The 15609-nt window shown below is 38.8% G+C and overlaps 2 protein-coding genes across 2 annotated transcripts; both read right to left on the minus strand.

Annotated features, from left to right (window-relative positions):
- Positions 1 to 4382: 4382 nt before the first annotated feature.
- LOC140162519 (uncharacterized) lies at positions 4383 to 8407 on the minus strand. Its single transcript, XM_072185771.1, has 3 exons — positions 8401 to 8407; positions 6526 to 7275; positions 4383 to 6418 (listed from the first exon to the last, which is right to left on the minus strand). The coding sequence occupies exons 1-3, from the start codon at positions 8405 to 8407 to the stop codon at positions 4383 to 4385; spliced, it is 2793 nt and encodes a 930-aa protein (XP_072041872.1).
- A 148-nt stretch (positions 8408 to 8555) lies between these two features.
- On the minus strand, positions 8556 to 10223 carry LOC140162529 (NACHT, LRR and PYD domains-containing protein 3-like). Its single transcript, XM_072185781.1, has 2 exons — positions 10196 to 10223; positions 8556 to 9982 (listed from the first exon to the last, which is right to left on the minus strand). Exons 1-2 carry the CDS (start codon positions 10221 to 10223, stop codon positions 8556 to 8558), a joined length of 1455 nt encoding a protein of 484 aa, XP_072041882.1.
- Positions 10224 to 15609: the final 5386 nt, after the last annotated feature.

Below are 15609 nucleotides of genomic sequence, written 5' to 3' on the forward strand. Positions count from 1 at the left end.
AATCAGGCTTAAGTTGGCAATATAATAAAACTGAGATACAGCCAATGAGGTAGAAAGGATAGAGTGCCCTGCTCGCCGAATCTGTGAAGCAGGTTTGGGTCCCGGTTTGGGTGCTGTATAAATACACAAAGTTGAACAAATCATGTATTACAACGCATTAAATTTCCCAGTATACCATTGTTTTTATCAAAAAATTGCTGAATTATAAAGGCAAGCACGCCTGAATCTGGTATATATCACCAGTGTTGCCACGCTAAACAACTCTACCACTTTACGAAATTTCGCCTTCAGTGGTCATGGTGGTAGAGTTGTTTAGCGTCCGCATGGCAACGGGTAATGAACTAGATTTAGGAGCGTGCCTGCCTTTATTATTCAGCAATTTTTGATAAAAATGGTACACAGTAAAGTTGAATATGCTAAAACAAGTAATTTATTTAATTTTATTAATCCATACATGCTAGAGTAAATTCAGTTCCCATTTTAGTTGCATTTGATACTGATTTTGTTAGGTCCCTTCATTTCATAATGGCGTATTCAGTGTGTGATTGTCAATGAAACGGCAACGTACCAGTTCGAGCTCAGCGATCTATGTTTTTCTACGTCATTGGATACAGCCAATGAATGAGGAGAAAAAAACCCAATAAAAACGATATATGAAAGGTTCATAACTAATTTGCAACCAAGTATTCAAGAGACCTGGAAATTCAACATAGATAAAGTGTAGATACTGAGCAAGTTAGTATGGTTCATGAAGCAACTCAATTTTCAAAATTTCAGACTTTAGCCTGAGTGGATCAGATCGGGGCACAATTTATATTAAAATGTCAAAAATGTGTCCTGTTACAGGTTTTGTCAGAGTGGATCGCATATGCAAATTAATACAAAGATGTCAAAATTGTAAACAAATCATGGTCTACTGGAAAGTTATTAAAATCAGGATTTGTAAGTATGGATGTGGAACTTCATCTTCTTTAAATCCATATAGCAATACTGTTATAATGTTAATATCACTGACTCATTGAGAGTGAAAATACTATAAATGCATTAACTCCATAAACCAAAACATTGGTTTCAAGTTTATTGCAACTATAATGCCATCACAAAATACAATAAAGTAAACAGAAAATAATGTATATTTATTTTTATCGATATTCATCACTGGTATCATATACAAACTACAATAAAGATAAATATATTGCACAGCTTTAACAACATTTGTGAAATTCTTTGACAATGTCTCACTTTTACAAACAAGGTATAATTTTTGATAAAAATTAGAAAAATTAAGCTACAGATGAAATACATGTAAGGCTTTAAACACTCTCTGTTAAGTGATGCCCAGGGAGTCATTCTTTGTATGTTAAATTTTCGCATCATGTGTGCAATCAACCAGTACGGTCAACAGAAAATTGCTAAATTTATCTGCAACACATTTTAAAATGTCACACTTGTTGGGACCCGTTCATTATGGGATAACCTGTATAACCTGGGCTGTATACATGACTTGTATTACATTACAGGACCCTAATAAGATTGAATGCGGAATTCTGTTACCAGAAGAGAGAACATGCTGGCTGTAGCAACAACATCAAGTTTCACCTGGGTTGCCGATTACAAGCCAAACAAAGTACAGTGGAAACTTGTTAACACAAAATTAGTGATAACACAAAATGCTTTTCAAGTCTCAAGTATAAAATTTGATTTATTTTCCAAATCCAATGCATGACAGAAATACATACAAAGAAAACTGACTTAAGAGAAGCATATTTTGTGTGTAAACTCATACTCATAGTTCATTTTTGGGCCAAAAAACTGTTGAGTAAAAAGGTTTTTCAACTTAGTTCATCCATCCAAACACACTCCTTATTATACCCACTTGCATTATGTCTTGATATGATTAGCATCTACATTTATACATTCAAAGAACTGGTACAATCAGGCATAAGAATAGATTTCCATGACAAAACAGGAACATTCTGAAAAAGCAGGAAAAAGTTTGTAAAATGTGGCAAAAAATCTCCAAAATGGGCTAAAAATAAATAAAAATGTGTGGACAACAAAAAAGCAGGAATTCCTGCTTGGGCAGGACAATTCTCATGCCTGTACAATTATAAATCAAAATCTATTGCTTAATTCGCTTAAAGCAATAATGTACGATTTCCGTCAAATATTAATTTTGTTATTCTTTATTCAAAATGTTTAAATAATATTTGTAATAACTGACGGAGAAAAGGGTTGCTGCCAATTTTAAGCTGAAACAGCAATGTAAAGTGAAAGAAATCCCACTGGTTATTTTAGCCATTCAACATGCAGTTCTATAGGATCGTGATTGGAGGACATAAAGTCATAATAAAAAAAATATGACTTTATGTCAAACTTTATTTTGTTGACCTACAAACACAACAAATTTGGCTGATTCCATCTAGGTGCAAGTTGGAACATGCGTAAACATTACAAATATGCAAAAAAAATCAAGTTTGGAAAAAATTCATATTATAAGATTGTACATAAATGTCTTTAAAGAGTTTGCAGATATTTAATCTTAATCAGCATATTTTGATAATGATAAATATAGAGATGGATGGAAATAAATGAATTTGCACTTTATGTTGACCTACAGTGAAATATAGCGTACCTTAAATCTATATTTCAAAAAAGTGAGATTTACTAATTTGTAGAAACAGGCAAAAATTAGCTTTTCAGTAAATATGTTGCTTTTGAAAATTGAGGGTTTGGTTTAAGAGTTATGATGAATTTAGCCAATATATTTCTAATGTTTCACTTCATATTTTTCATTTATAAGTTTAGTTTGTCTATTACTCAGACTCACAATATATTTTACTTGAATTGGTCACAAATGCATACATGTACTCAAAGTGTATCATGCCGAAGTCATGAAGCAGCAATGACTTTCTATTTTGCTAACAACAGCACTTGGCTACTTCCATAAATAAATCATTGAGAGCCTGTGTGTGAGCATGGAAAAAAATATAAGTTAGCAAACTTATTGGAGGTGCATGGATTTAACATGATTCAGTTTCCACAGGATTTGTGAGTAACCAGTAATATAGCCATGTAGTCACTTACAAAACTAGTGATATGCAGCCAAAGTCATTACTTGCACGGTTCTTGTATCTGCATCGTATTATGTGTAAATTGCTGTGGAAGTTACATGGCAGGTGTGTTAAATACTATCAGCCTATAAAATCCCACCTATAAAAGCATTTCAAGTTTGAGATCCAAGCAGAAGTCATAAAAGGGGGCACACATGCCCCATTTTTCTTCATCACAATAGTATATAGGTTAATGCCCCCATCAAACCATCCCTTCTGCTACAAGGCCCATGAACTTAGGTTTACTATCAAACCAATTAGGCAATCCAAGAGAATTGGAAAACTGACAATTACAAACTTACGTGTAGGCCTTGCTGATGTAGCAACCATCAAACAAGATATTTCTATGAGGAAGTGTCAAAATCCAACCTTCCTAGACAAACAAAGATTGAGTATTCCAGGCCTTGGTGGAGCCAATACTACTCTGTTCTGAAATAGGGACTCTTATCAAGCAACTGAATAAAGATGGATGCTATACCAAACTTAAAAAGGCTGTCCTTGATATAAGCTGGAAGCAGATGATACCTAATCAACAACTGTATGGTGATCTTCCCAATGATATCCATGAAAATAGGGGAGTGCAGACTATGTGCTTATCACCATCAAAAGGAAGCTGCAATTAAATTCATATTCTGTGAGTCCAAACATGGTACTAAAGGCACACAATATAAAATATCTGCATATCCCACTTGGATGACACAGGAGTTTAAAGCATCTATAGCGACCTTCATTAGGACAGAAATTCCTGGAGAACTTAACTGCCAAAGATATCATCCAAGTAGCTTATCTGTGATGGTGATGGTTGACTGAGGTTGAAATGATGCTGATAGTGAAAGCAAGATATGGCAACATGTATGGGAGCAACAAAACATGTATAAAGATTATCAAGTTTACACGTACCATGTACCCGCAGATGAATAAAATACTAATATGCCAGTTTGGTGAAAAAAGATTTCTTTTAAAACTGAACCAATTACTTTTTTGGACTCCTTTTCTAATCTGCAATCATATAAATCAAGTCTCTTGAGATGAGGCATGTATTTGAGAGCTTCTAGTAACTTGTCTACTGAGTCACCTATTGTATTATCTGACATACACAAGGTTTCAATCATCAAACCTGAAGCATTTGATGCATCACTTTGTGTATTGCTACTTGAAGTTCCCGGTATATTAGCTTGTGTATTGCTACTTGACACATCTTGTTGTGCTAGCATTTTACCTGCTGTAATGAACCCATCAAATAGAACAGCACACTGGGTTGGATTAAGTTTAGGCTCCCTCATAATGCCCCCCCTTAAAGTTAAACATCTCAGGTTTGTATGCCTGGGTAAGTTTTCCTACAGAGTCACCAATATCATTACCTGATATGTCCAACTCTTCTAGTGTTAAACAATTTGGCCTGAGTGTACCCGACTGTTGTAAATCATCTGATTTCTTCTTTTCATCATGATTGTCTTTCAACTGTCCTGCTTGGAGGAAACCATCAAATAGCTGTGCACATTGAGATGGATTCATATTGGTATATTCCAGCTTCAAACATCTCAGACATGTCATGTATCTATATGCCTGAGCAAGTTTTCCTGCTGAATCACCTATCTTATTATAAGATAGGTCCAGTACTTCCAAAACTAAACCATCTTCTCTTGCTTGACCTGCTTCTATAAACCCATCAAATAACTTCTCACAGTGATGGACTTTCAATGATACACCACTCAAATTTAGGCATATGAGATGTGGCATGTGCTTAGAGTACACCCTTGCAAATTTATCGATTGCATCACCTATCTCATGGTGTGACAATTCAAGTGTCTCTAGTAACAGACCCCTATCATATCTTTCACCTGAACTACTCATGTTCCCTTGGGCTTGGTCACAGGTGTGTGCATTCTTAGAAGCATCAGCAAGTGCATCAAACAGCATGTTACAATCTTCTGATCTCAGAGAATTATTCAAACGTAGCCTTAATTTTTTAAGATGAAGCATGTACTTTATTGCCTTTACAAATTTGCATACATCATCATGTTCAAGGCTGGAGGACTCTATCCTGATTGCTTCTATTGGTATGTAAGTCTGCACAGCAGTTGATTTCTGATTACTGTGGGATTGACTCACATTTTGTCGCTGAATTATATCAGCTGTCTGTGAAAACCCACTCAGTATTGCCTTAATTACTTCTGGTGAGAATCGAATGTGTAATTTCTTGAGTGCTGGAAGGACCATTGCACCATCAAAAAACTCACCACATAATGACATGTTGAAAATAGCCAGTTTGCTATGAGGTGACATGTTTGATATGAAATGTGATAACCGCTTTGCATCACATTTAGCATGATCAAATTGCAACTTTGTGAGTGAGGCGATAGAGAAATGTTTTGTGACTAAAGTATCAAGAAATTCATTGACATCATGATACATATTATCTCCTAAACACAAACCTGACATTCCAGACAACGACAATGCACAAACCAACTCAGCATCCTTGTCTACATTTTTGAATGTACGGACTGTAACTTCCTCGACAGCATGCACCCATGAATGCCCATGACTAGTTTTCCTATCAATTTTCTGCTCTTTCGAAACAATGTATAAATTCAGGATTTCTTGAAACTCTTTATAACCCCCTTGATCGGATCTTTCTAAGCACACAGATTTGAGCAAAGGCTTCAACAGCATGTACAGCTCACTACACTGTCCTATTTCAGTATTATTTGATTCAGTTTCATAAAGCAGAAAAATAGGTATTTGCAGGTAGATATTGTTATAAAAATTGACATATCCTGCAGTATCTTTCCATTTGCAATCATTGCATATACTTTGTACAACATGTGGCAAGATAACTTCAGCAGCCTTGACACTCAACCCACAAGCAAACCGCAACAGATATTCCATCTCATCTATATTATCACCAGTCACTTGCATCAGATATTTTTTGAATGTCTCCATTTCTGTATCAATCAACTTTGTCCAGTAATAAGCAGCACATATTTCCTGAAATGTTTTATGCAGGAAGGTAACATGATATGTCACATTAAGCTTATAGCTCTTCTTTTCTTTGGTAACTACACCCAATGAACAAGCATCTTCTAGCGCTGCTTTCTCAAATTCATCTGATTGAAATACAAGCCTATCTTCAAACAATCCTTCAATAGCTACATTCCCGATATGATCAAGCACCCTTTCACTCCAATTTTGAACACTTCGCACATCAAGCTCATCTGTTGCAGTTTTAGCAAATGTGTGTTTAGCCAAGTGTGTGATGACCTCTGTATGCAAGGCTGTGACAGTAGATGGAAGTTTTTCAGCATCTACCCAGAGTAAGCACAGCATGGAAAGGATGATAGGTATGAATGAAAGATGATATAATGATGAAGCTCTTATACAAAGGAGAAATTTTCTAACCTTTTATCAACACCATCACTAACATCATAATCATTTGCTTCTTGGTGAAGCTTAAAGAACTTCCTTATATACTCTTTCACTCCAAATTGAGAAAAACCTGGAATATGTACTTGTAAATATGGGCCATAGTTTTGACAAAATTTACCAACTTGATTTGATCTTGTGGTCACAATAACACATGCTTCAGCCAACCATTTACTACGCAACACATTACTGATATTTTTACACTGGTGAAAATACTTGGAGGCCTCATCATATCCATCAAGCAAAATAACTACTTCACTAGCATTTGATTGGATGTATGCACGCAAACTCTCACCTGATACCTCTGGTAATAACTGGTCTTGTATGATACCTATTAAATCAGTGTTGGTATCAATTTCATTAATTGTGAGAGCAAACAGTAATTGGAACTTTGAAATAGGTGAGTTTTGTCTACCACATGCCCAATCATATGCTAGCTTGGATATGGTTGAAGATTTGCCAGCACCAGGAACTCCCTTTACTAGAATACGTTTTACTAGTTCAGTTTCTTCCTTTCCAAGTTTTCTTTCAATACATACAATGTCACCAGCAGATTTCAATTCCCTTGATAGCACTCCAAATGGTTTCCTGTGTTCTTCGATGTGCAGGTTTACAAAGAGGTCTTCCATTTTGGCAAACTTTTCTGGCATACCAGGCAGCAGTGGTAGCTTACCTCTTGTTTCTAGATATTCTGCTTTCAGTTGTCTTCTCACAGATCCCAAATTAAAATCAAGAATATCTGTAAAATGGACATAAAATGAAGATGCTACCTTAATAATCTTAATACTAATCACGGCGTGTCCGTCCGTCCGTCCCTGGCTCACTAACGCGTGCTCGCGGTGTGCTATCGCGTAGTTCACAGAGTACCAACAGGCGCGGTGCTAGCATCAGAAAGCATTACATTGTGGCTAATCGTGCAGGTGCATCTGATCGGATCAATAGGCCTATTTTCAACACACACGTGCAGAGGCCTATTACTCAGAACATGACTATTTCCGGGGTATTTTTTTTTTGGGGGGGGCTCATATGTGGTAGCAGGACAGGGCTTGGAAGAGGCGAACGATGGGTTTCCAGATTACGGCCAAGTAAGTGTCACATCTACAAAACTACTAAGTTGATTATTGTGTCAAATTGAGTCTTGATCATTGAGAGACGTATATCATAGTTAGTTTAAAAGGTCAGGGCAGGTAGGCCTATGGGTAACGGGTGTTGCGTAATTAGAGAAAGTCCTATCATGAGAACCACCCAACCCGAGAACCGCGAAATCTAGTAATATATAAAGAGATGGAGCTCAGACAAACTGGCATTATAATAAAGGAGAGAAAAAATCAGAACCGTTTGGATTCGAACCAGCACACATCCACGATTACACATCGTTGAGTTCACCACCACAATAATATGAAAAGATTTCTTTTGAACAAAACAAAACCATTACTATTATCTATTAATGATTTCACCTATCCTGAAAAAGGTGAATACCATATTTTAAATGAAGAAACTTGAGAAATCAGGGGAAAATTTTTGAGTGCATGGACAGTAGGATTGCAAAGTATTTCTTTAAAAAAATGAGGAAGTGTCCCATTCCTGCTGACATTGATTGGTCCAGGGTATGGGAAATGACTTGTTTCCATGACTTAAATACCTGTAAATCGGTTAACAATTTGTGGTCATTAACATGACATGTTGAAAATAGCCAGTTTGCTATGAGGTGACATGTTTGATATGAAATGTGATAACCGCTTTGCATCACATTTAGCATGATCAAATTGCAACTTTGTGAGTGAGGCGATAGAGAAATGTTTTGTGACTAAAGTATCAAGAAATTCATTGACATCATGATACATATTATCTCCTAAACACAAACCTGACATTCCAGACAACGACAATGCACAAACCAACTCAGCATCCTTGTCTACATTTTTGAATGTACGGACTGTAACTTCCTCGACAGCATGCACCCATGAATGCCCATGACTAGTTTTCCTATCAATTTTCTGCTCTTTCAAACAATGTATAAATTCAGGATTTCTTGAAACTCTTTATAACCCCTTGATCGGATCTTTCTAAGCACACAGATTTGAGCAAAGGCTTCAACAGCATGTACAGCTCACTACACTGTCCTATTTCAGTATTATTTGATTCAGTTTCATAAAGCAGAAAAATAGGTATTTGCAGGTAGATATTGTTATAAAAATTGACATATCCTGCAGTATCTTTCCATTTGCAATCATTGCATATAATTTGTACAACATGTGGCAAGATAACTTCAGCAGCCTTGACACTCAACCCACAAGCAAACCGCAACAGATATTCCATCTCATCTATATTATCACCAGTCACTTGCATCAGATATTTTTTGAATGTCTCCATTTCTGTATCAATCAACTTTGTCCAGTAATAAGCAGCACATATTTCCTGAAATGTTTTATGCAGGAAGGTAACATGATATGTCACATTAAGCTTATAGCTCTTCTTTTCTTTGGTAACTACACCCAATGAACAAGCATCTTCTAGCGCTGCTTTCTCAAATTCATCTGATTGAAATACAAGCCTATCTTCAAACAATCCTTCAATAGCTACATTCCCGATATGATCAAGCACCCTTTCACTCCAATTTTGAACACTTCGCACATCAAGCTCATCTGTTGCAGTTTTAGCAAATGTGTGTTTAGCCAAGTGTGTGATGACCTCTTTATACAAGGCTGTGACAGTAGATGGAAGTTTTTCATCATCTACCCAGAGTAAGCACAGCATGGAAAGGATGATAGGTATGAATGAAAGCTGATATAATGATGAAGCTCTTATACAAAGGAGAAATTTTCTAACCTTTTTATCAACACCATCACTAACATCATAATCATTTGCTTCTTGGTGAAGCTTAAAGAACTTCCTTATATACTCTTTCACTCCAAATTGAGAAAAACCTGGAATATGTACTTGTAAATATGGGCCATAGTTTTGACAAAATTTACCAACTTGATTTGATCTTGTGGTCACAATAACACATGCTTCAGCCAACCATTTACTACGCAACACATTACTGATATTCTTACACTGGTGAAAATACTTGGAGGCCTCATCATATCCATCAAGCAAAATAACTACTTCACTAGCATTTGATTGGATGTATGCACGCAAACTCTCACCTGATACCTCTGGTAATAACTGGTCTTGTATGATACCTATTAAATCAGTGTTGGTATCAATTTCATTAATTGTGAGAGCAAACAGTAATTGGAACTTTGAAATAGGTGAGTTTTGTCTACCACATGCCCAATCATATGCTAGCTTGGATATGGTTGAAGATTTGCCAGCACCAGGAACTCCCTTTACTAGAATACGTTTTACTAGTTCAGTTTCTTCCTTTCCAAGTTTTCTTTCAATACATACAATGTCACCAGCAGATTTCAATTCCCTTGATAGCACTCCAAATGGTTTCCTGTGTTCTTCGATGTTGTAGTATATTGGAATACGCCCATCCCTACTTATTATAATACGGACCTGATATCGCCCAGGACGTTGCCTTCGACCTTTTGATAATCACTGGACTCTATACCATTCTGGTAAGTCCCACCTTAAATACATAATATTGGCGACGAGAATCATTTTTATGGAACCTACAGCAAAGTTTCAGGTGACGGAACTGTTATAGCACCTACGGATAACTTGGCTAACGACGACGGACATTTTGGGACTTTAAAACAGTGATTTACGATCGCGAACTTTTGACTCATGAGCAGACGACCTACACGTAACTGCGAATTTTGCACCGAAGAGTTTAAGCTTACCAATCGACGATCCACTCGACAATCGCGATGTCACGAAGGCCAATTTTTGAGGAGTTTAATGATCAGGATGGCGACATTGAGTGTTATTTGGATAGATTATCGCAATATTTTATCGCTATGGATATTGCTGACACGGATGATAAGATGCCAAAAGGAGAGCAATACTCCTGAGTAGCGTTGGAAATAATGTCTACAAAACCTTACGGGATGTCAGCTACCCAGATCCGCCTCACGGTAAGACCTACAAGGAATTAGCAGACCTGTTAAAGAAGCATTATAGACCACAACGTTCAGTAGTAGCAGAAAGATTTAGATACAGATCGTGTAAACAACAACCTGGTCAATCTATCAGTGATTATGCTACCAACTTGAAGAAATTAATTGCTTCATGTGAGTTTCAAGGAGATCAGTTGGAGCAGAATTTAAGAGATCAGTTCATTTGTGGTTTAAGATCTGAAGATACGATAGAGAAATTGTTGGGTCCTCAAGCAAAGGATTATAATTTTGCTCAAGCGGTAGACATGGCAATAGCTGAAGAAGAGGCAACGAAGAATGTTAAGGATATCAGCGGTAAAACGCCATCAACGGTAAACAAAATAGGGCATGGACGTGGTAACAACAGAAGTTCTGGAAGTGGACGGGGGAGATTTAGACCCAAATTTGGTCAACGGAAGTCAACCAACACGGACGGCAGACCTAACGACAATGGGAAACGCAAGTGTTACAGGTGTGGCTTAACTAATCATTCCCCAAATGAATGCAAGTACAAGAACTTTACATGTTACAAATGTAATCGAGTAGGACATTTGAAATCAGAATGTCATGCAACGTCAAGCTATCATGCAAAACAAAACACAGTACGCTACGTAACAGAAGACGATGAACAATTTGAAGATTTTCGTGACACTACTTTCACCATTACGACTACAGACGATAGTGACGACAAACGAGACGATACGCATGATGACGACAAACGAGATAACGCGCAAGACAGTGTAAATTACACATCGTCAAAACCAGTATTCCTACCAGTGGAAATTGAAGGAGTGAAATTACAGATGGAGTTGGACACGGGAGCAGGACCGTCGATGGTCAACATCAAGGATTATCTGAAACATTTCAGCAATTTTCCATTGAAACCAGTGTCTCGTCCACTACATGCTTATGCCGGTACACCTTTGAACTTGGCAGGTGAGATCAATGTTGATGTAAAGTACCAAGATCAACACGCAGGATTACTTCGATTAGTTGTTGTAGATGCAGACAGCTATGCACCACCATTATTTGGTAGAGATTGGCTAGCGGAGATGATCTTGGACTGGCATAATTTGTTTCCACAACAAGGTCAATACAGTGTCAAGAGTTCATGCACGGTGCCTGAATTGAAGCAGAAATATAGTGAGGTATTTCAACCAGGATTGGGTACAGTGAAAGGTATGAAAGCAACACTTCATGTGAAGGAAAACGCAGTTCCAGTATTTCACAAAGCACGACCGCACCGCACGCCCTACGTCCAGCGGTAGATAGAGAATTACAGAGAATGCAAGATGAAGGTATTATCGTTCCTGTAGATTTTAGTGAATGGCGACACCCTGGTTTGCATACCAAAGCAAGACGGAATGGTGAGATTATGTGGAGATTATAAAGAAGCGTCAACCAAGCGATACATACAGGCAATTTCCAATGCCGACGCCAGAAGAAGTATTCAGCAAGATGGCGGGAGGTGAGAAATTTACCAAAATTGACTTGAAATGTGCTTATCAACAGATGTTGTTAGATGACAAATCTCAAGAATTGGTGATAATATCCACATGGAAGGGATTATTCCGCTATACACGGTTACCATTTGGAATTTCCTCGAGTCCAGCCATTTGGCAACGATTCATGGATCAAGCTTTGGCAGGATTGGATTTCACATGTGCCATCATGGATGACATTTTAGTATCAGGAAGAAACGACGAAGAACATCTTCACAATCTGGAGAAAGTACTTCAACGACTGCAGAAGTATGGACTACGAGTAAAACCAGAGAAGTGCAAGTTCATGGAACAGCAAGTGGAGTACATGGGTAGAAGAATCTCAGCTCAAGGAATTCAACCTACGGATCACAAGATCAAAGCTATCAAGGGCGCACCACAACCGCAGAATGTTACGGAAGTGCGATCATTTCTAGGCATGGTGAATTTTCAAGCTCAATTCGTACCTCATCTGTCTACGGTGATACATCCACTGAATGAACTGTTATGTGATAAACCATGGAACTGGACAGACGCTTGCACAACAGCTTTTGAGACAGTCAAGAACATATTGACATCTGAAAAGATACTGACACACTACGACCCACGATTGCCGTTAGAGTTGGCAGCGGACGCTTCACCATACGGTGTTGGAGCGGTGATCATGCATGTTTACGAAGATGGATCACGAAGACCTATCGCATATGCATCACGAAGTCTGGACAAGCATGAGAAGGGTTACGCTCAACTCGACAAAGAAGCCTTGGCAATTATGTTTGGACTCAAGAAGTTCAGAATGTACCTTTACGGAAGAAAGTTCACAATTCTGACGGACCACAAGCCTTTGGAGCGAATACTAGGACCAAAGACCGGTATACCAACATTAGCTGCACAACGTCTGCAACGATGGGCTATTACGCTTTCAGCATTCACATATGACATCAAGTACATCCCAGCAAAGCAGAACACGCTAGCAGACGACTTGTCACGTCTACCATTACCAGTGATAGAGAAAGAAGAAGACGCAATCTTCAGAGTAGAAGACAAGATGTTGGAGAATTTACCAATAACGAGCAAGGAGATCCAGAAGCGCAACACTCACGTGATCCAGTACTGTCAAGAGTACTAGAGTTTACTAGAACTGGATGGCCACAGGAAGTAGACGATTTACGTTTGAAACCCTACTTCAATCGCAAATACAAGCTCTCAGTAGAACAAGACTGCATATTATGGGGCCTAAGAGTGATTGTTCCAGCAAAGTATCAACAAGATATACTGCAAGAGTTACACACAGCGCACCCAGGTATGGTTCGAATGAAGGAGAGTGCACGCAGTTGGGTTTGGTGGCCAAACATGGACAACGAAATTGAAGAGACGGTCAAACTGTGTTCTAGTTGTCAACAAGTGAAAAACAAGCCAGCAACAGCACCTTTGATGCCCTGGATGTGGCCTGGAGCACCATGGCAACGAGTCCATATAGATTTCGCTGAGAAAGATGGACAAAATTTCCTAGTCATTACAGATGCATACTCAAAATGGCCAGAAGTTATACTAATGAAGAGTACGACAGCACAAGCGACAGTTAACGTGCTACAAGAATTATTCACGAGATATGGGTTACCACTTCAAATCGTAAGCGACAACGGTCCGCAATTCAGGAGCGAAGAATATCAAAACTTCCTGAAGAAACAAGGAGTAAAAAGTATAAGAGTATCACCATATCAACCCTCGAGCAACGGAGCAGCTGAACGGATGGTACAAACATTCAAAAAAGGTATCAGCGCATCTACTGCGAATATGCACCAAAGATGGAACAGCTTATTAATGACATACAGATCTACCAAACACGCAACAACAGGATGCAGTCCAGCGAAGCTGTTTATTGACGAGAAATCCGAACACGACTATCGCTAGTTCGGTCCAAATCTGCAAGAACGAAGTCATCAGTAAACAAGCAATGCAGAAAGACCATTATGACATGCACAGCAAATACAGAGAATTCTTTCCTGGTGAGACAGTGCTGGTGAAAGATTGTAGAAAGGAGCAAACATGGTGGCCTGGTACCATTGCAGAGCGGTCAGCGCCTAAGTCATTACATTGTGACGCTTACGGATGGAAGAGTATGGAAACGACATGTAGATCACTTACGGAGAGGAGATGTGATGCCATCGCGACAGGCTACTCAAAGCAATTTGCTACCAGCTACAGAGAGTAATTTGCCACTAACGCCGTTTCAAAGATCAGCTCCAAGGGAATGGACTCCAAGAGAAATAAGTCAAAATCTTCCGACTCCAAGTGAAAGCACTAGTGACAAGACACCGGTAGATGTTCCAAGTCCAGCGATAGGATCTCGCGGAACTGTTCCGGAAGCAGTCTACGGTGATACATCCACTGAATGAACTGTTATGTGATAAACCATGGAACTGGACAGACGCTTGCACAACAGCTTTTGAGACAGTCAAGAACATATTGACATCTGAAAAGATACTGACACACTACGACCCACGATTGCCGTTAGAGTTGGCAGCGGACGCTTCACCATACGGTGTTGGAGCGGTGATCATGCATGTTTACGAAGATGTATCGCGAACACCGATCGCATATGCATCACGAAGTCTGGACAAGCATGAGAAGGGTTACGCTCAACTCGACAAAGAAGCCTTGGCAATTATGTTTGGACTCAAGAAGTTCAGAATGTACCTTTACGGAAGAAAGTTCACAATTCTGACGGACCACAAGCCTTTGGAACGAATACTAGGACCAAAGACCGGTATACCAACATTAGCTGCACAACGTCTGCAACGATGGGCTATTACGCTTTCAGCATTCACATATGACATCAAGTACATCCCAGCAAAGCAGAACACGCTAGCAGACGCCTTGTCACGTCTACCATTACCAGTGATAGAGAAAGAAGAAGCGCAATCTTCAGAGTAGAAGACAAGATGTTGGAGAATTTACCAATAACGAGCAAGGAGATCCAGAACGCAACACTACGTGATCCAGTACTGTCAAGAGTACTAGAGTTTACTAGAACTGGATGGCCACAGGAAGTAGACGATTTACGTTTGAAACCCTACTTCAATCGCAAATACGAGCTCTCAGTAGAACAAGACTGCATATTATGGGGCCTAAGAGTGATTGTTCCAGCAAAGTATCAACAAGATATACTGCAAGAGTTACACACAGCGCACCCAGGTATGGTTCGAATGAAGGAGAGTGCACGCAGTTGGGTTTGGTGGCCAAACATGGACAACGAAATTGAAGAGACGGTCAAACTGTGTTCTAGTTGTCAACAAGTGAAAAACAAGCCAGCAACAGCACCTTTGATGCCCTGGATGTGGCCTGGAGCACCATGGCAACGAGTCCATATAGATTTAGCTGAGAAAGATGGACAAAATTTCCTAGTCATTACAGATGCATACTCAAAATGGCCAGAAGTTATACTAATGAAGAGTACGACAGCACAAGCGACAGTTAACGTGCTACGAGAATTATTCACGAGATATGGGTTACCACTTCAAATCGTAGCGACAACGGTCCGCAATT

Source organism: Amphiura filiformis, chromosome 1, assembly GCF_039555335.1.
Source record: "Amphiura filiformis chromosome 1, Afil_fr2py, whole genome shotgun sequence".
Lineage (NCBI taxonomy): Eukaryota > Metazoa > Echinodermata > Ophiuroidea > Amphilepidida > Amphiuridae > Amphiura > Amphiura filiformis.